The sequence below is a fragment of the Achroia grisella genome, unplaced genomic scaffold (genome assembly GCF_030625045.1).
Source record: "Achroia grisella isolate CSIRO2021 unplaced genomic scaffold, CSIRO_AGI_Agris_v1 utg308, whole genome shotgun sequence".
NCBI classification, from domain to species: domain Eukaryota; kingdom Metazoa; phylum Arthropoda; class Insecta; order Lepidoptera; family Pyralidae; genus Achroia; species Achroia grisella.
Window position 1 is genome coordinate 378,918 of NW_026712791.1, and position 22,397 is coordinate 401,314.

The 22,397-nt window shown below is 33.7% G+C and overlaps 2 protein-coding genes across 4 annotated transcripts in view; one reads left to right on the forward strand and one right to left on the reverse strand.

Moving 5' to 3' along the window:
- The window catches only part of LOC131843452 (RNA-binding protein 24-B-like), a 35,552-nt gene extending 34,459 nt beyond the window's left edge, over positions 1 to 1,093 (reverse strand). For both annotated transcript variants that reach the window (XM_059192098.1, XM_059192097.1), the window contains exon 1: positions 695 to 1,093. In XM_059192098.1, coding sequence (XP_059048081.1) covers positions 695 to 916 — 222 coding nt within the window. In that variant the 5' untranslated portion in view covers positions 917 to 1,093. The remainder of the gene's footprint in view (positions 1 to 694) is intronic.
- A 10,891-nt stretch (positions 1,094 to 11,984) lies between these two features.
- On the forward strand, positions 11,985 to 21,641 carry LOC131843427 (C3 and PZP-like alpha-2-macroglobulin domain-containing protein 8). 2 transcript variants are annotated; one of them, XM_059192070.1, is made up of 7 exons: positions 11,985 to 12,239; positions 17,298 to 17,434; positions 17,520 to 17,784; positions 17,865 to 18,076; positions 18,172 to 18,394; positions 20,413 to 20,690; positions 21,112 to 21,641. In XM_059192070.1, exons 1-7 carry the CDS (start codon positions 12,224 to 12,226, stop codon positions 21,337 to 21,339), a joined length of 1,359 nt encoding a protein of 452 aa, XP_059048053.1. In that variant the 5' UTR covers positions 11,985 to 12,223; the 3' UTR covers positions 21,340 to 21,641. The 2 variants fall into 2 exon arrangements, with proteins under 2 accessions (XP_059048053.1, XP_059048054.1); XM_059192071.1 differs by lacking the exons at positions 17,865 to 18,076; positions 18,172 to 18,394 and having other exon boundaries at positions 12,064 to 12,239.
- Positions 21,642 to 22,397: the final 756 nt, after the last annotated feature.

The window sequence follows — 22,397 nt, forward strand, 5'->3', positions numbered from 1 at the left end:
ATTCATTTCTCACGAGCGCCAGTTGCACGATACAAAAAGCCTCAGAATTTTATTACATTAAAGAGACGATAGTGGAACTATCCGAAAGACTGATCGTTTCACACATCTGTTCATTCTTTTTATTTTCTGCGCCGAAAAAGTGTGAAAATAAATCATAATATTTTATATATCTTAATTAAGTATTATTTTTATAGTTTGAACCATGCATTATAGAATGTCAGTATGTTCCTTGTTGGAAAAGAGAATATGTCCCGTATTGTATGTACCCGATGCTTCTTCAATAAATCAAGTTAGTCTGTCTGTTGTCTTCAGATACTAAACTTAATTCAGCAAAGTTATCATTTAGCATCATTATCCAAACATGACATCCTTTATTTATCACAAAATTAATTATACACCAGCGTGGCGTAACAACTTCCGTGTTTAAGGTAATTTTGTGATACAACTCACATGGCTAGTCTCCTGTATTTAAGTGCTGTGTTGTATTGTAGTTGTAGGTAGCAATACCGTCCGATAACGAGGTAATGTGCGATATGCTTGACGTTTTAGAGCTAAAAAGTCGAATGCGCACAGGCAAGGTTTACGTGTCAAATATAACTTGACTTACTGTTTTAGTTTGTTGTAAAAATAGTAACATGAGAATAATCTATTTAAAAATATGTAAAACGATAGAAATAAATAAAAAGTGTCTTACAAAGCCATATCCCCTGCTCTTGCTTGTTTGTCTGTCTGTTATGACGACCGCTTCCTCTATTTCCCCGTAGACCGCAAAATGTTCCCTCAAGCTTTTGTCTGTGGTGTGGTACGGGAGTCCGCCGACGAATAATTTCGTCCAGGTCGTGTCTTTTTGACCAGGCAGCGCGCCGAGAGCCAGCAGCCCCTCGGGCTCGGCCGGCAGGGCGCCCGCCATCAACATGCCTTGTACTGCCTCCGTTGCGCCGGTCACCGTACCACACTGCGAACACTATCACTGCCGCCGCTGCTGCGGTCTTTATAGTCCGAACGAGTGTAGGTTATGATATAAAACACTAGAGTACGGGAGCGAGTAATCGTCGTGGTGGTTGAACGCGGACTGAGGCGGCTTGGTTCGTTTTCGTTTCGTAGTTCGTACTTCGTAGCGCACGTGGCGGTCGGCTACTAATTTTAGCCCCCGCCGCGCCCCCCTCGTCACCAGATGCGTCGGGCCCTGCTGGCCGGCCACATGCGTGCCGTACCCCACTGCCTGGTACCCTCCACTCACACGTAATGATATGCCTCGTTATCACAGTGTGTTGGTCCTTTCTTAATTACAGCCTAAGTATAGTATTCTGTAAACCATATACATAGGTAATAGGTTCCGTTTTTGTAATTAGGGATTTGGTAAAGGGATATTCAAATTATGTAATTCAATTAAATTTTCTTATTGAACTTAAATCAAGATTTAAGTTAATTTTAAGTTGAACAAATAAATTATAATGATTTTTAATAAATATATTCTTAATTATAATATTTGTTTCTATACATGCCTAATTATGAAATTAGAAAACAGTCACAAGCCGAATAATGAGTGTAGGTTTCAAGTAAAAAAAGCTGGAGGGATAAAGATGAAATTGTTGCAGAATAAGAGGCTGAGAAAAATACTCTGTGGTGAATAATATTATATACTAGCTGCAACCGCGACATCGTCCGCGTGGAATTAAACTTTATTTTTCTAAAATAGGAGATATATTAAAATAAAAGTAGCCTAAGTCACTCCTTATTACATGAACTACCTGATAAAAAAAGTCACGTCAAAATCGGATTAGCCGGAACAAACAGACCAATAGACAGACAGACAAAAACTGTAGAAAATGTTATTTTGTGTAGGTACCGTATTTATATTCATATGTATGTTGTTAAAAACGGTTATTTCAATATTATAAACAGACTTTCCAATTTTATTTATGTGTATAGATACTAATCTATACATATAAATAAAATTGGAATTTGAATTTCTGGATATAAAGGGTCAAAATAATTATTTATGTCGATATTTTATACCTACTCTATTTACAATATTATTAGTATAATATAATATAATTCATAAAATAAATAGATTACTACCTACATATAAATATTCTATTCATTATTGTCATTTCATTATTATCAGTAGATGCTTTTTACAAATATCACAGAACCTATGACAAATATAAATACACACACACGAAGCCATGGCAACACTATCCCAATATATATACCTACATAAGTAAAAAAAGCATTAAAACGAATTAAACTAAACTAATTTGAAGTCGGTTAACGATTTTACAAAACCAGTGCTCAGTTTACAGAATGCACTTTCTTACTTTTATTAGATTATTAGGATCTGGAGACGTGATTATAAATGAAACAAGTCTGGCTCGAATTTTATACTGCAATCGGCAGGAAGTCGGAGTGCGCCCGCGCACCGTTCTGCGTCTGTGGGAAACACATTGTTCTTGAGTAAAACATGTAGAACCAATCACTTCCTTTCCTTCTTTGTATGATGAAAAATGTCACTTCATTTTATTTATTTAGTGGTATTTTTGTATTACTATATTCACGTAATGTACCATTTCTTGTTTCCACGCGGTTCTTCCTGGAAATCATCATGTTAAATTTCTGGTGAATTTGCCACGATCATACTAATCTTATCATCCTCCACTGGTGCCCCGCCAGCGTATACTGTTAACGCATGTGGATGCACCATTCCATTATCCCGTAAAAATCCTGTAAATATAGATACTTCACTATACGCCCGAAAGAATTTTCTACAGTGCGTTAATATTCTATGAGCCTATTAAATAATCTGTGTTCCAAATTTATTGGCTATGCGTTCAATGAATCATGACAAACAATTTGATATATTTTATATACATGTACCCTCTTCTGAGATTGCGCTGTGTTCGTATGCGCTGATAAAATCAATTAAATACCTAAATCGCTCTCAGTCGGTCTTTTTTATTTGTGATAATTAGTTTCGACATTACGATTTCACATGTTTACTAACAAAAACCCTAAAAATATATACCTAAATTATTAATTTTAAATAACCACCGACTTTAAAAATACTCTACTATAACCGCACTGATCATGTCAGCTTTAAAACAGCTACAATGCCTCAAACGGGACTGTTTGAGGCATTGTAGTTCCTAAACGAATAAGCCTATAATGTGCATCATTATTGGCTTATTCGTTTTATATTCGCTTTTTTGTTTTAAAGCTACTTACTACTAAAGCCGCTACAAATTAAAATATACGTCAATCTCAAAACACCCCTCTTTTTTACACCTGAGTTTAAAAAAGAGGTTGTTTATTGTGTAGACCTACAATGTACATATAAATACATATTTTGTACTTCATAGAACAATTCATTAAAAAAAATCTATCTATTTGTTCTTGCTCTGCAACGGTTGGACAGACTTTGTCGGTAGTTTCAGCCGCAGATAGCTAATCTCGTAAGGAGTAATTTAGTATACTTATATTTTAGAAATCGGTCCCTGGTTAGCCTAACCTAGCTATTTGTAGATAAATTTGTGCTTCTTTTGTAATTAAAAGGGTTATTGACTGTACTGTTTCAGCCACTAAACAACTTGCTTTATAAGCTGATTCAGTTGTAGCACAGATAACATAATATTACTTGTTGTAGTATGAGATACGGCAGTGAAATGACATGTTACTCAGGCATGACATCTTATGTCTTTCGGAATGGTGACACCATGAGGCGGCGTTTGATGACTGTCAGTCATGTCTGTGATGCTGCTATATAGGCTTCGATTACCAATTACTATCAGGCGTACAATTAGCTTTATTGCAATACAGAGAAGATTACAAAAAAAAAATTTATACAATATTTTTTTTTTAATAACAGGATAAAACATTTCCCAAAAGTAGTCGGTAGTCAGCTGTTCATCAACGTCTATTATAAGTTGCCTGAAAGCAAAAGTACCGACAAATATTATCCGGATATAGTAGATACTACCTGGTCGGTAGGGTTGGCGAAAGTGTAAATAACTAATAGTAATAAGAGCTATCTTCGTGTCTCATCGATGCTCGAAACAGTTTTAATTTTTCTCTTGACTATTCTACTATTCTGTATCAATTTGAATGAAACTTTAAAAGTTACTATAATATGGAAACTGACGTTTTGTACCTAGTGAAAATGAGTTATTGTGTAATATACTGTTTTCTATAGATTAATTTCATAGTTATTACTCAATTCACAACTACATGGTAAACTTTAATAGAATTTAAATGTATAATAATTGTATTTATGCAAATAAGATTTTTTTTTATTACCTAACTTGCACAATGCACAAAAATAATGTAGATATGGCGGACTTAACACCTTGCGGGGTTATCTACCAGTCAACCATGAGTGGTGCAGAGATCACTATTATAAATGAGATATGTTAAAAAAATATATATGTATAAATTTCTATAAGCTGTAATATGCATAAATAATCATAAAGATAAGTATTATGTATAATTAAATACATAATGACCTTATAATAAAATTATACATATAAATAATTTCCAACCTATAAAAACAAAATGTTATTTATCTGATTTATATATTGTAAATCTGGACCCTCAATTAAATAGTATCTTCATTTTCAATATAGTGTAATGACCTCTTTAGAGGGAAGTCGACTAAAAACTAGCACTAAGCCTAGTTACCCTATTGTACTCAACAGATCGATAGACAACCCTACGCATAGCCGAAGGGTGCAGGACAGCCAGGGCGGGGGTCGTGGGTTCATTGATCGCTGGCATTGTCGAATGCGCGTGCGACGCCAGCTGCCGCCGCCGCGCCGCCCTAGGTGAGCAGATGGTATTTGGGAATGGTGTTTTATGTTCTACATCGATTTTTTTCGCTTCATGACATCTCGTATAAATTAAGAAGTAAATAAATCTGTACAATAAACTGTCACTGGCAGCTATAGACCTTATTGTTTATGTCGTCACGCTTTTGTATGTACCTACAGGGTGGAACTTTTGGCGTCCATTCATGGGTCCATCCTTGAATTTGTCATACATTTCATAGACTACTAATGCTATATGTATGAAATTTGGAATAGTTTTATTTCATTTATTCATTTTACAAGATTAGAGACAATTATATCATATATATATTTATAAATAATTATTTGGACATTCTACATAGTATAAAGCAATAAAAAAAGTTACCCGCTAGAAATATACTTTGTTTTTTATCATAATCAAACGCATACACATAGTCACTGGAAGGGAATTGTTAATATTGGGCACAATACGACTGTCAGGTCGACCCCCACGGAGTTTTGCGTAAATAATCCGCCACGATGGGCAACCTGGTTTCATTCCTCTTTTTATCATTTACTGCCAGCCATCGTATAGCACACGCGGAATTACGATTCAAATATAGATTTGAATTATAAACAATGAAATATAGACATTCAATGTGCATATTTCTTTGTTTAAATGATAAACTGTGAAATATACAGTAAAAGGACAGTTGATTTTCAGAAATCGTCATACTATATTAGAATATTCAAATTATTAGTGATTTCGTTTGGTTTTTTTAAGAATTCCCGACAGAACAGCTTAATCATCAATAATTTTCATTTCTTTTTATGCCGTGCAATCACTTATTACCGGTCACGTGAAAAAAATGGCTAGGAGATAAATAAATAGAACTCTTTTCAGTTTTTTTAATATGTTAAGGGGAAGGGGAATTGTTAGTAATGTGTATAATAACCCCATTGCTAGCAATATACCATGTCAAATTGGGCTCCACGCAGTTCTCTCTGGAACCACCATGCTTTGATTTTTTTATGATGTTATTAAACGCAAAAATATATTTTATACTTATAACCGCCATCTATCGAGTTTTTGTGTAATTACATAGAAAATAATTTCTGCACAGAATTCACATATAACTATAAAATGTATAAAGTGGATAAGCGCCATCTGTCGAATAACTTTATAAATAAAAAGCAATATTTTCGTTTGCTATTCTATGATTTTGTTCAACTTTTTATATAAATATGAAATGGTGAGATGGCGTGCGCGAATAAAATCAAAAAGAAGTATGTAGCAAATACAATATCATATATATATGTATTTTTATGAACGATGATGGAATAGCCTGCGCTAATGGTAGCAATGGGGTTATTAAACCTCATTACTAACAATCCCTCCCCCCATTTCATTATTATCATTAAAGGTACCTAATTCATTATTTTTGAGTAAGTATGACTAATTTACTATTCTCTGATATTACGTAGTTAGGGACCTAACTAGGTGGGTCACGATCATGACGTGGCGTCGCGACTGATGATGGGTGTGATTGTGTTGTTTGGACCGCTTTTTTATACAATGTCATGACGTCATAGTTTAGCTCACAGTCTTAAAATAAAATGATGTTTAATATTATGACCTCACACTACTTTTACCGCCAAAATGTCAGCTACCTTACGGTTGTAATATAGTCTTGGAGATAACATTGAAAAATTTTCATGCTGGAAAGTTCTATACGAAAATTTTACTTTACGAAAATTGTTCTCTATTCTAATATATTCAGTTGTTATGAAAGAATTGTCCTCTTAATTTCAGTTGGGTGTAACACAATAGCCGATTTGGTATGATACTGATACGCCAGACAACCAAAAATTTATTTAAATTCCACAATACATATAATAAAAACTGCACAAAATAGTGCTGTTTCAGTTGATTGAATAAAGATGAATATTCACAAAAAAACAACTTTTTAACCATTTCAGTGCCTATCTACAAAATAATGTTTATATGTGTACCTATGTAGTGAGCACTATCGTATGACCACATACGGTAGAGCTGACTACGATTATACATAGGTATATATAAGTGTTTACATATTCATACAATAAGTAATTTTGCAATACTATATCTGTATCCTTACTATTGTAAATACTTTTTTAGTAACGAGCTAATATACATACTATTAGTAATAGCTGTATTATACTTATAAACCTTCCTCTTGAATAACTCTTTCTACTTGCTAAAAAGTACATAAAATCCGTTGGGAGTTTAAAAAATCTAAGTAAAGCGGTTTCGTTTTATACATACGTAAAGAATAACCTATATCTCTTCTTTCGATTATCGTATACCTATCGCACTAATAACAATAGGCCAAAAGAATGTCACCACAAAAAAAGCGGCAGATATTACTATAAATTATAATAAACGCTAATAATGGGTTTGAAATTTAAAACTTTTTTACGACTGCTTTCTGAAAAAATTCAATTAAAATTATTTTATCAGTATTATACACCACTGCTTCAGGACCATAACTCAGCGTCACAGACACAGAACTAAGCTTAAAGTGATTCATAGGTCATGTTATCGTAACGGGAGATCGAGGCCGACTTAATCATTAGTATGTACCCTACATTGCTGACTAATTATATTACTATGAAAAGATGTAGTTAATATTTTTGAAGATTTTGTTGCTAATATTCCGATTAACATTACATCTTCTCTGGACTCATCTCCATCTCGAGCAAAAATATTACTAGAGGCTAATATCGGTTGTTGTGCTTTAAGATTTAAATTTTCACATGTTAGCCCCGTTCATATCAGAAAAATATTCAAACAGCTAAATTTAAAAAATACAGAAGACCTTTGGGGCATGTTTGTAAAAGTAGTTAGTTCTTTCATAGATATTGTTGCTCCATATCTAGCTACTATTTTTAATAAAAATATTGATAATGGCACTTTTCCACAATTAATGAAATTTAGCAAATTAATCCCACTATTTAAATCAGGAGATAAATTTGAGCCAGGGAACTATAGACCTATATCTATTTTGCCAGTTCTAAGTAAGGTGTTTGAAAAGATAGTGTTAAATCAAATGTTACAATACTTCAAGGATAACCGACTGCTTCACAGTCAACAATATGGTTTCACCGCCGGCAAGTCTACCACTGACGCAGGTGTAGCGCTAATAACACATATTTTCGAATCATGGGAGAAGTCACAGGATGCACTCGGAGTTTTTTGTGACCTATCAAAGGCTTTTGATTGCGTGGATCATAAAACACTTTTGTACAAGGTCGAACATTATGGTATAAAAGATAATGATCTAAAATTAATGAGAACTTATTTAGAGGATAGGGTCCAAACTGTAGATATTGACGGTATAAAATCTGAGGGAACTAATATTGGGATGGGCGTTCCACAAGGGTCAATGTTAGGCCCCTTTCTCTTTTTAATTTACATAAATGACCTTCCCTTTATGGTAGAGAAAATTGCAGATATAGTACTGTTTGCGGATGATACTTCGTTAGTGTTTAAAATTGGACGTCAAACTAATCAATTAGACGATGTAAATTGTGTTATGTCTGCTATATTAAATTGATTTACATGTAATTATCTGTTATTAAATTCCAGCAAAACAAAGTGTATAAAATTTACACTTCCTAATGAAAGACCAATAAATACACAGTTAGTGCTTAATGATGAAATAGTAAATTTTGTTAATGATACAGTTTTTTTAGGTATAACAGTGGACTCGACATTACAATGGGGGCTCCATATTTCAAAATTGGCCAATAGACTCAGTTCTGGTGCATATGCAATTAGAAGAATTAGGCAATTAACACACGTGGCGACGGCTAAACTTGTATACTTTAGTTATTTCCATAGCATTATGTCATATGGCATACTGCTGTGGGGTAAAGCAGCCGATATAAATACTATATTTATTTTACAAAAGAGAGCCATACGTTCTATTATGGTATGGGTTCAAGAGAGTCATTACGTCAGTGTTTTAAAGATTCAAATATCCTCACCGTTACTTCACAATACATTTATGAGAATATCATATATACACGGAAGAATTTAGAGAGTTTTAAAAAACTTAAAGACTGTACAAATAGAAACTTAGCAATAAAAATAAGCTAATTTTACCTAAATGCCGTCTGCACAAAGTCAGTAATTCATTCTATGGTAATTGCGTAAGATTTTATAATAAGCTGCCTGAATCTGCACTAAATCTGACAGAGAAGCAATTCAAATCTTATATTAAACAATTTTTGTCTAAGAAAGCCTATTACAGGATAGATGAATTCATAGACGACAACATATCAAGTAAATAATAAGTTTATTAGCATACAACGTTATAATTTGTTTATCTCATTGCTTTCTTTATTCAATTATTTTAGAAATATGAAAGCGTAGCGGTTTTTGTATTGATTGCCGCATGCATTCTTATGTGAAATGTGAATACTATAACCATCAGATGGCAATTGTGAGTAGCTATGACGTGTTTTGAGTAGTCATGCTCACTAAAATGTCCAGACTTGTGGCGGCGTGGTAGGCCGGGTCATTGGGCTCCCTAAAATATGGTCGCGCCCAGTGATGGCTGGCTCATCCGTCATACTCGTGAACAGGTGCTGCTTGTGTGGACTGGTCTGCTCTAATCAGTTAATATTACACACTTGACTTAAATACCTATATTTACAAAATTATCAAACTGCTTGCGCTGTCCGCCTGACTGCCTTTTCACCCCTGCTCACTTGAACTCAATAGTAGATAAATAATTACAATATACTATCAAATTTTTATATCACTTTGAACTGTAAGTAAATACATGATATTACATAAATAATACTGTAAGGTTTAAAGGTAATTTGATATTTTCATAAAATACCTACCCAGTTTACAAAGCGACATCTATATTTAGGGTTTCTATAATATAAGTAGGTATAATAAGTAAGTTTAACTTCATAATGGAATTAAAATAATATAGTGTTAAGAAGGGGATAACAATGTGTAAATCACAAGCGAAGAAATTTTCGTCCCTAAATTAAAATGGCAACGCCTGAGTAACGCATGTTATAACTAATACCTATGACTATACCTACTGCATTTTACCACTCAAGATGTTCTCCTTTCCAACTAGTAACAAAATTTATAGAATTGATGTAAATGATGAAATAAATTATACATTCACAAACTTAGTTATACCAAACTAAGAAAGCATTTATTTTTGATTAGCCCTGGTTAGAGAAACACTAGTTTAAACTATGTGTTTTAGGGTTTTAGATTAGACACATTAATGATCTATTTTGATAAACTCCAAGAATTATCTGTCGGTTGCGTTTATACTAATTACAACCCTAATGGATTCATGATAAATAAGTAAATATCAAAAATATATTTTGTTTACGGACAGACTTATACATTGGATTCTACTACTATAATAGGTTATACATATTATTATTATTAAAAATAGTGGTAGTGATCCACAAACAGTATACACATGTGATTACAGATTACTAAAGGTAGATAGAAAAATACAAACAAACTGACGTAGGTCGACGTCAACGACTTTGTTTCACTAACATCTTGATAGGTAGATAATTCTGTGTCGTAGAAATATATCTTAAAAAAATCTATTTGATATCAATTTGTAAGATAAACAAAAGTACATTGCATTAGAAGTCTAATTTAGATCCCCGCAGTGTAAGGAATGATGGTTATAATAATTTTCGTGTTGATAATCTAGCCTTGTAATTGCACTAAAATTCAAAAATTTGACTATTATGGTAATAAATTATACATGTACTTGTACATTCGGCGTAAGACCAATTCTTTGCGTTACCTTTGCAGTCATCGTCCGAGCCTTCTTTTCTTCTACTGTAGCTATTTATATTATTACTACTGACAATATTAACAAATTCTTTCAGGAATGTCTCGTCACCCGTATTAAATAGCGAGGACAAGGAGTCTAAATAACTTTTCCTAAAGCTTAAAAAATATACGTATACATTCACAAATATAAAGTGGATCAAGAATGATATGTAGTTTTGTATATATGTGTATATTAGTGTCTGTATTGATAAACTTCTAAATGACTACTGATTCAAAAACAATTTCAATATTATAACTCTACATTCCCTGAGGCTATATTTATTACTAGAAAAATATGTCTAACCATGTGACAGGTTACTTGTATGAATAAATGTTGTTAACATTTTCAGGGACGATCAATTTTGAGATTCTTGAATTTAATAAATAATAAATATATTATAAATAACCCTAGACAATTTACACAGCACCATATAGACCTAAGTTAAGCTAGCCATAGCTAGTGTTACTACTGGATATCTGTGTAAATACATACATAGAAGAGCAGAGCGATACAAACAATCATACTCATGAAGACAAATGTTTCTGCCGTGCGAGGAATCGAACCCGCGTCCATTGGAAGTAAGGCGGTGTGCTAAACCGCAATACCACCGAGACCGTCAAAATGTTACAAAATTAATGAGCTGGCAATATATTCTTATGTCCGACAACGGTTGCTTTAGTTTATTCATACCAATCAAGGAGTGAATCTAAGTTATTCCGACCTTGACCATGGCCATGGAAAATTATAAATCAGATTTAGCTACTAATTTGTAATCTTCAATCCTCCACAATACTTAACTACCTGTATTAGTTAGGTGAATTTACTGCGTATGTGTATCTTATACTAGACCAAATTATAATCGCAAGCAGGTGCAAATCATATCATAGTAATTAACACCGTTACTATATGGTGTCCCTACCAATCCCATCTGGATGTAACAAACTTTTGCAGCACACCAATTACCTACTTAGATAAAGACCTACTCTGTAATTTGAATATCGATTTCCATCCAATTCTATTTAGTTCTGGAGTGTTCTGAAACGTAATCGAGACTATACCGAATAAATGGAACACGCAATATGGAATTACCTACATATTATAGTATAAAATAGTACAAAACAGCTGAAATTAATGTTATTGGTTCGAATTTCATTTCTAGAGTACACCGACTGGATAGAATTAGGGTACGTATTCCATCATAGCGAATTCTCCAGAAATTATTACGATGATTTTCATAGGAGACCGAGTTACATTATACATTCTATTTCGTATGAATGGAGCCAATAGTCTCATTATTGACAATCCACTTCCTCCTACTTAACGTAGTAGACAATTGTATGTAACAAAGTGAAAACTGTACTTGCAATGTTCTAAACAATAATATTTTTAAAGCGTAACATGACATCATCACGTTACGTGTCGCCTCGGACGAGTCGGCGCGATCCGCGAGGCCATGAGATGCAGCGTACCACGAAGCCGAAGTTCGAGTTCCCACTCCCAGTTTTGTAACAGCTCTGTGGCTGTACTCACGCGTCTAAGTGGTGTATCTAACTGTGAAAAATATTTCAAAACATGGCTAACTTCTTGGGTGAGTAACATATTTTAAGTATAATATATTAATTAAAATGTTGATAAACCTAACTTGTTATAAAAAAATGTCTACAACTAAATAAATAAGTACGATAAATATAACATTATAGATTAACTTATAAATAGTTTTATATTGGATGATACTTTTCTATTTGCGTTTGCTTTTTTAAATACCTATTTACTTAATTAATTATTATGTATATTCTTAGGTCTTTTAAATATTTTGACAAGCCGGCAGGCGCTATAATACCATGCAATGACCGGTGTTTTTACTGGCACAAGGCCAGAAGCAGGCGCGGTAACGCGTCATAGAAAATTCGTTAGAATCAATACATTACATTGACATTTTGCGAATTCTTATGTATGCATTAAGAATATCGCATCCCAACTACCTAAACTATTTCATGAATTCGCATGAAAATAACTCCATTACATTCGTGTCTTAATAAACAATGTGGGACATCTCTGAATGAGGCTACGAGTGACATCATCTGATCAGTGCAGTCGTGATCTTAAGTAGGTATAGCTTGACACAACTTTATATTGTAACTATCGATTTTGACCCCGACAAGGACGTACCAATCAGAATTTATGTGTAGGTAGGTCATTAATTTTATCGAAAAGAATACCGATTACAGAGAACATTTCAATTTTACTCTGTTAAGTACGAGTATATCTCTACGGACGTGTCTTGGATTATATTTCACTTTATTTAGCTAATGACGCATTAGCCGGTATCTCAACCTAATGTGAGGACTTCTTAATGAAAAATTTGTAGGTAATAATAGAGTCGGACTATTGCTGGCAATACTAACTAGTTTTATGCATGTCTATCACCGTGGTACATAACTATATACCTACCTGATTAATTGTATTGAATGTGGTTATCGAAACTAAATGTCTGACAAATAGAGTATAAGTATTATGTCTAGGTAACTATACAATATTCTCATATATTTAATATTTTCATATGAAGCGTATGTAACACTTCATAATCAACTTTAATATTAAATTAATAATTCGGACAATTTATTAATTAACAATTTACAATTTTGAGGTAAATAAAATATTGTTAAACAAAAAACAACTAAAGTGGACAGGTCTTGGATAAGGTCAAATGATAAATTGTGTCTAATTAGTCTTAAGCTCTCGTTATCACATACGTGTGGTAATCGCTAAAATAGAATAAATACTTTGGCACTTCCAATATTGTAAAAATATATTTTGTAATACTAAAAGTGCCAAGTAAGATAACAGACTAATTGACGATTTTATGTATAAGTTCGTATTTATAAGCAGTATTTCGGTTGAAGGACGAACTCGAGATGTGTCAGTAGCATTATAGGGTATATTAGTTTAATATATTACTTTTTTGGACTGACAACATACAATGGGTGCTCATTAAGACTTTTTTCCGTAGTGTTTTTTTTTGCACATATTCTACGGTTACCACATACCAGCTAGTTCGCCGTTCCATTTATTTAAAAAAAAACATGTTTTGTATGCAATAAAACTAAAATAAGTTTTCTTCCTATTACTTTATTAGTAGTTTTTGTGTGAAAGAGTAACACATCCATCCATACTCACAAACTTTGGGTTTATAATAGGATTATCATAATTTGAGAGCTTGTTCTCAAATGTCACTAGTCCATTATTAAAGTAAAAATAATACATACCTTCCTATAATATAATTTATACCAGGCAAGATACGTGCATACGGTGCATATCCCTGTGAGAATAATGGCTTGTGTCACAAAATCTATTCACTAATTATACTTTTGCATCATCTTCCATACCACCAAGGAAACAAACCACTTATTGGTAGAAATACCTTAACGATTTCACATACTTCTTTTTATATAAAACTACCCACCGATAAAAAACTTCACTGCCCTCTCTCAAACTTCATACCAAAATATTGGTCACAAAGCAAACTGTGTGACTGCAAAAAAATATGTTTTCAATTTATTTACAGACTTTATTTTGTAAGCACACATGACAACACTTATGGTCCAAATGGCTGACGAAAAAAAGACAGAATTGCCATATATAAAATTATTGTTGACTTAAATAAGAATAACTAATTAATAAATAGAAGAAATAATTATAAAATTGTATATATTTCATATCATGAAACTGAGATACTAAATACGAACATATTACTAAAATTGCCAGAACAAGTTATTAAAGCGAAATGTTTTGCTTTTATTAGAAACTGGATCTTTACCTGTTTAGCCGTTACCGGTTGCCAAATTTTTATCCTTAAAGAACATTAAACAGGATTCCTTTATACTTTGAGAAATTACTATGATTCTATGTTCAATTTCCGAGTCAAGGAGCTACAGACAGACTAATCGTTACAGAGGAAAAATTATTGATGAAAATCACTGAATATTTGCGAAGAATACTTACAAAGTAAGTGGTATATAAAGAAAACACAACATATTATCTGTATCCATAATGCAAAAGGTCCTTTATTATCCTTTTTAACCGTTACGGTTGAAAAAGAATTTAAGAAGAATATTAAAATGGAAATGCTAATAGAGATACTTTTCATTAAATTTTTTTTTCAAAATTACATTCATACTCAATACAATTCAAACTGGAACATGTACTTACGCTGTGATAGATATTTGAATATACGAATAAATAAAAGAGAAATTTGCAATTCGTCATTCACTGGTGAATCAAAGCAGACAACATACGTCAGCTATTTTCAGCAGAGAAGTGGGAAGAAAATGAATTATATTTAAGTAGTTTCTCAGATTGTACTAAAACAATACATCAAAGAGTTTTCTCAACAAACCGTTATTATTGGATGCCGATTGTTTTCAACAGTATTTAATACATACCTACATGCCAAAAGTAGAAATTTACCTGCTTTAATTCCTTGTGAACTCCAGAGCATATAATGCAAACATGGCGCAAAAAGTTACCTATGAAATATTAAAAAAGACGAGCTAATTATAAAATAAATTCAAATTAATAGCAGAATGGACGAAATACTTCATCATCTGTACAATTGGGGAATTTATATGTTGATGCTAATTATTAATGTTCGCAAAAACGATTCCTTTCCTAATATCTAACCCTGGACGTTACTTTATAGACAGCCTTGGTTAATTAAAAGAAATATTTAATAACTTCCAAAAATATGATTTATATATACTACATAATTTTAACTACTTTATTTAGGCAGACTTTGGTTTGTGGCCTTTTGTAGTTATTTGGTACCTGTATATATACGAACGATGTTATCAAAAACACTAAAGTTTATTCAGTCCCCAGACTACGTAACTACGTACTCCCTTAGTATAGTGGCGGTTGGAGGTCGCCAGCAGCATTGATTTAATAGAATGACATCATTCGACCTGACCATTCGCGACGCCTAGTTAACTACCGAAACGATTTTATATTACTCGTCGTCTTAGTGTATCTACTAGGAGTTGAAATCGCTCTTATGTATGCAGCAATGGATTAGGTAACTTACAAAATTGCGCGATAGAATAGTGTTGTGGGTGCGGAGCTGCCTACATACCGCATACCAACGTTAGTAGCCTATATTTAGACTTGCTGTGAAGAGACTATCTCCATATGGAAGGCGACGACCGAACTGCTAAATAAGTATCGTCGAAAGTTCAGTCTAACGGCCGCAGAATATAAAACTCAGACTCATACTTTGAATTATTCATGAAGCGACACAGCTGCCTTTCAATAATTACTTGTACGCCCAAAGTCAAAGTCAAAAGCATTTATTTTATTCATAGTATATATTTAGCTACTTACGTAATAAATCACATTTTTTAATACTTTGCTGAATACCTCTGTTGAGATGAATTGGAAAGATCTCTATGGTAAATTCGCCATGATAAGCTTCTCTGATTTCGTCCTCATCGCATCATCCTCCACTTATGCCCATTATACCATTAGCGCAGTCGGGTATTATTTTATTTTATATATTATTTTATTATTATTATACATTTATTAAATAAAAGTATATACATCTGCTAACCGTTAGTATAAATCTACAGACAGATTGGTTTTCACATTTATAAAAAATATTTCAGATTCCATTCCATGGTTTTATTTATGTGATTTGCTAGTGTGATACAATGATACAGATCAAAATAGTCCAGTCAATATAATCGCATTATTGACAGATGACGTCATTTTCACTACGTTACATACGAAAATCGTTGCGAACAAAGTTAGATAATTAGCCCACAGGTTTTAGAGCCATTGACAATTTAAAAAATTGTTATTATAGCAGCATATTTAATTATAGAAATGTTTATAAAGATAAATATTTACTGTAATATACATGACGTATATACGATGACTCGACCTAGTTACATTACATTTTTACAATACAACATAAGTTGCTGTTAGTACTTATACTGACTATATTAAATAGTACAAATATATTAACACGTTTTGAATCTTCGATAATATAAACACTAATAAATAATTAAATATGAATACATTAAAATAAGACATAATACGTATATTCAGGGTTATAAATATTTATAATATTTACTATAATATATTTGTTACTTTATGAAATAGATTATTTTCCGGATATGAGCAGTATTAAGTTGGTACTTAGATAAACATGTTATTAGATTTCCTTTGTTATTAAAATATACCGTAAATATATTTTTTTATTTAAATATCAAACTTCTTATGATGTTTATTCAAATAATACTACTCATATCCGGAAATAAATTCAAATACAAGTTAAATTTAGAGATGTACGGTTTTATTGTAACAATCTAGAGTACCTATATATTAGTACGGAATTTCATACGAAATCTTAATATCATATCGTAATGATCGACCTAAGTAAACATGACAAGTTAATGATGATAACAATCCCATTATAGTGGAAGAAATTATTACCGCAGAATGCAAATATGAAAAAAGAATTTAAAATTTCTTCTAATACAGTACAAATTCTATGAGTACCTACATATCTACGCAGAAGCTCTCCTCTCAATTTTTTGTGTAAATTAGAGAATATATAAGTTTACTTAACGATTTACTTAAAATATTTCAGATGTAGCCACGGAGGACAACCTTCAATATCAGTTCTTCCCTGTATCAAATGGATCTGTAACATTCAAAGTACGAGCACCAAATGATGCCCATATTGCTCTTACTGTTGGCCCCCAGGAGGCCGAACCTATTTATGAGGTATGTAGTTTCCAAAGAAGAAAAATAAAGTGTGTACCTACTATATTTTTTAATATATTTATTTTAATAATATACGATATCTTAGGTTTTCATTGGAGGATGGGGGAACTCAAAGAGTGTAATAAGAAGGAACAGAACCAAACCCGATAAAGTCGAAGTTGACACACCCGGAATTTTGAATGGGGGAGAATTCCGTGGCTTTTGGGTTCGCTGGGATGGTGGCGTTATCTCAGCAGGCCGAGAAGGAGAAGTGGTTCCATTTCTATCTTGGACAGATCCTGAACCTTTCCCTGTTGGATTTGTAGGTGTTTGCACCGGCTGGGGTGCGTCTGGTACATGGAAAATCGAAGGTGAGTCTTTAAACACTCGTCGCAAAATGTACCCAACGCAGAAATTTATTATATTATCCAAAATTATCCTTATGGTGCAGAGGGAGCCGAGTTCGATACTCCAGACAAACTTGAGTACAAATTTGGACCTGTTGCTACTGGATTATTGGAACTTGAATATCGTGGTCCACACAACTGCCATATTTGTTTGACCAGCGCTGCCGCAGAAGTTGACCCTATATATGAAATAATCCTCGGTGGCTGGGAAAACAGCCAGTCTGTTATTAGATACAACAGACAGAGGCCTGACAAGGTAGGTAGGGTGCACGAGTGAATCAGTGTCCGTTATAAATGTCGTTATCATTGTCTAAGTATCATAAGAATTCTTATAAAGAATAATGTTCATAGGTAACGCTCCCGACACCCGGAATTATGAATCCCAATGAATTTAGGAAATTCCTAATTGAATGGAAATGCGGTCGTCTCATTGTACGCGACGGTTCCAGTGGTGCACTACTTATGGAGTGGGTGGACACTGCTCCATTCCCCATAACACACTTCGGCATCCGTACTGGGTACGGCGCCCGCGGACAGTGGCGTATAGCTCATTTTGGCCCCGGCGCACAAAATCGTTGAGTTTCCCATCTAGGGAATGCAATCCCGATCCCGCGGGATCCCGATCTCGCGAGATCTCGTGTAATTTTTCGGGATCAATCCCGACGCATCATATGACGAGATCCCGTTCGAGATTGACGGGATTGGGCGGCAGTGGTCCTTATCGATTTGGAAAATACATTTGAGCCAGTGAAATTGGCTGTTGAGGTATTGTGGCGTCGAGATACAGATTTAGTAAGTGCAGAACATACGTTGCGTTTCATGGTTCGAAAGCTAGAAGACCTAAAAACTCCTCTCTCAGAAAAGTTAGTCTCTTCGATGAATAATCGTATCTCCGAGCGTCGCACAAAAGCAACTGCAGTGCTGATATATTTGAAAAATCCGAATAATTATCAAGAGGACTTGGAGCAAAGGAGAGGCAACGGGATTTTTCAATTACCAAGCAAGTATCTTATAAGAAAAGAAATAAAAAATATAATCACACGATTATATCGTAAAGAACCAAACGAAGCAGATATTAATACGGCAGTACTAATCGAAGATGACTTGCCTCTTTCAATGATTGCAGAAGATTTGAATTTACGTGCTGCACAAACTAATAAATCGTTTCAAGAGGAATTAGAAGAAACTCTGCGAGCTTCTAAAAGTCCTTTTGCACTGTATATCCACGTCCACGAGCTTAGACAAATTAGAATCTACCATTAAAAAAGAAATGGATTTGTTTGAGTGTGGAGGAACAAGGGGGCGATTTTTGCAGTTTGCATATAATTGCTTCGCCACGCTGTTGCCAACCAGCGTTGAGTCGGAGAGGGCATTCTCAGCAGCGGGGTACATTGCAACGGACATTAGATGCCGTTTAGCAGATGAAACTATTAATACCCTTTGTTTTTTAAGGAGTCATTATCAAAATCACTCTTTTTACTAATTCCCTTGAAATAAGCTTATTGTTTTGATTACCTAATTTACCTACGTTAATTTCCTTACAACCTGATTATTATTTAGTTGGTAAGATTAAAGAATAAAGGTTTTTATTTTCTTTCGAGTAATATGTTATTTTAGTTAACCTCACTATCACAAACAAGCAGTTATTAGCTTTTGCAGTCATCTGAATTCAACATTTTTTTTTAATTTAGACGGGATCCCGAAAATTCCGGGATCCCGCGGGATTGATATTTCTAATCCCGCGGGATCCCGAATTTGCAATTTCCAGTCGGGATTGCATTCCCTATTCCCATCATTATCTTTTATCGAGACGCTTTGGTGTTAATTGCTAATTTATGTAACTATAATAATTACGCATTCCGTTTTAGTTTCAAATTAGCAATGCTATCTAAATCAAATTATAGGTAGTCTAATAATTTATGCCTAATTATCCATTGTATAGTTAAATTACATACCTGCACTTAGAACCTAACCAAATATACAATGTTTTAAAGGTTTTGCGAAGTTTTGAATGTTTGCGTTGATTTTAATCTCGATCTCTGCATCAGGATGACGAATTGGTATTTTGTGGTATGTTGGGTACATTTTGTAATACTTTTCTAATCTATTATGTTTTTTTAACATGCTTACTTATATTTCTATTTGTTAATGCATTTTATACATAACTATTTTCAACTGACTTGGAAAGGAATTTGTCGCATAAGTACGCATGTTACTGGATAATTTCGTTTTTATGTATTTTATATAGTTTTAAAATTTATTACTGGTGCAAATTCTAAACTATTATTTCACACACATTACACACTTTTTTTATTACGTATTAATCTATATACCGAAAATATGGCATGTTCGTTTTTGTGTAGAGTCATCATAATATAATTTTGCACGAATATGAAATTGATACAGTTTTTTTAATTTTGCCGCTTATAATTCATAAATTTAATATGCAGCACATCACATCTGTTTTTAGTATATACGAGTACGACTTATGCACATAAAATTAACTTGAAATGTATCATTAACATAAATATATAATTTCAATGAAAGCCATATTTCCTTCTAGAAATAATTAATTGTTATAAAATATTTCAGTTCAACCTTCGGCACCACAAGCTGCAGCTCTCTACAGCACTCCCCCTGGATATCCAGGCGGCCCGGGACCAATCGGAGGTGCTGGTGCGTGGGCCGAAGCATCGGGAGGTCAAGTACCACCTGAAGCTGTCCTAGGGGGCCAGGACGCAAATGGAGAACCCCTCTACGTCGCTAGAGCCCAACACGAAGGCGCTATTTTGCCAGGAAAACTAGTAGCATCACACGGATGCGCGTATGTCCCATGGGGAGGACAAGAACTCGGCAAGCCTACTTATGAGGTTCGGTTTTTAATTTATATGTCATTTAATAAGTACTTAATACTTTTATAAAATTATTTTGCCAATTCCAGAACCACAGTTGTATGTTAAAAATCACACAAACGGCACAAGTATCTAACGAGTAGTTGCTTGGTAGGAAAGCGTTTATTATAATTTAATTAGCCAGACATACTCTTAGAAATGACTATTTTGAACACAAAACCCTAACAATGATATTTACATGCGCACATATATTATCCTATTAAAAAGATGTTTATGTGATTGAATAATATTAGCAATAATCTATATCTACTTATAAAATTAAGTAAAAAATTTAGAAAACCATCAATGTCGATCTCTAAAGTGATGATATACAAATAAGAGAAATAAAGTTATTAAAATGTACACTGACATTTATGTGGTATTATATCAAAATTTACAGGTTTTAATCGGTGGTCCCAACAACTGGGTGCCCACAAATGGCTCCAACATACCACCTGGTGCATTCCCAGGTGGACAAAGCGAAGATGGCGAAACTCTATTCGTCGGCCGTGTACGTCACGAAGGCAGCGTCACAACCGGAAAAGTGCAGCAGTCCCATGGAGTCTGTTACATCTCTTTCGGAGGACAAGAACTCGGCTTCCCTGATTATGAAATTCTTATGGCCTAAGCATATAAAACATGACATTATAATTTTGATATTAGGTCTCCAATCTATTGTTAATCATTATGGACGGAGACTGCTTATTGTGTAGAGTCGTTCGTATAAATTGCAATGTGGATAATAAAATATTGCTACACATTAGGGTTAACCAACAAAATAAATATTTACCTATAAGGACGTCACGCTGTGCCTACGATAATTAGTAGGTGCCATGCGATTATTACGCACCATGCAATTATTTTTATTGTTTCGTGTATTTATAAAGAATTGTTAATTTAAAGTACGTTTATTAAATTATTTTAATAGTATTATGGCTACAATTTAATTAATAGATGATATCCTAATATGTATCCTACTCTTAAGGATGCTGTGATAAACAATTCAGGCACCGCGCCCGCACTCATACACCCCGGTAATTTTACATGTTGGCGATCGATCGCTAGCGCTCGCTAGCTCTGTCCGTACTCCATTACACCGTGACTCGAGTCCTATTCAAGATGCTACGAGCGCACATTACTATTACCACTAACGGTGTGGTCTTTGTGGCAATGACACTACAAACAAGCTATGGAAACGTAATATTTAGTGAAACCACGGGAATCATAGTCTGATTCCCGTGGTTTCACTAAATTAAATAAGAGATATTTAATTATGTCCGGTGCTGCTATTCATGTTTGTAGGCTAAGGTTGTAGCTTTCATCATACTTTCATTCAATAAGACATAATGATTAATATGTTTATGCCTGAAACGTCTTACAAAAATAATGTTAGCGAGAATTGTAGCTACATTTAAAGATAGAAGCTAATGGTATCCACTTTTTTCTCTGCTTCCGTAAGAGATCTGGTGTGTAGATAGCAATCCGCTGTCAAGATTATGGATAGAATGGCAAATATAAATCACATTTAGGTATATTAATTTGTTTTCACCATCGCATCGTTCGCCAACGAGAGAAAATTCCCTATCAGTGGCGATCGATAGCGTATTTATCCTCATACCTTAAAATCTAAGCAGTTGCGAACAGCGCAGTTTTATAGGAGTTTTCTCCTGCTCACACTCAGATTGA

Excerpts from the sequence above, each read along its gene's own strand:
- LOC131843427 (XM_059192070.1), top strand. Across the intron at positions 17,435-17,519 it reads AGGCCGAACCTATTTATGAG|GTTTTCATTGGAGGATGGGG; the intron begins GTATGTAGTTTC and ends ACGATATCTTAG. Across the intron at positions 18,077-18,171 it reads ACAGACAGAGGCCTGACAAG|GTAACGCTCCCGACACCCGG; the intron begins GTAGGTAGGGTG and ends TAATGTTCATAG.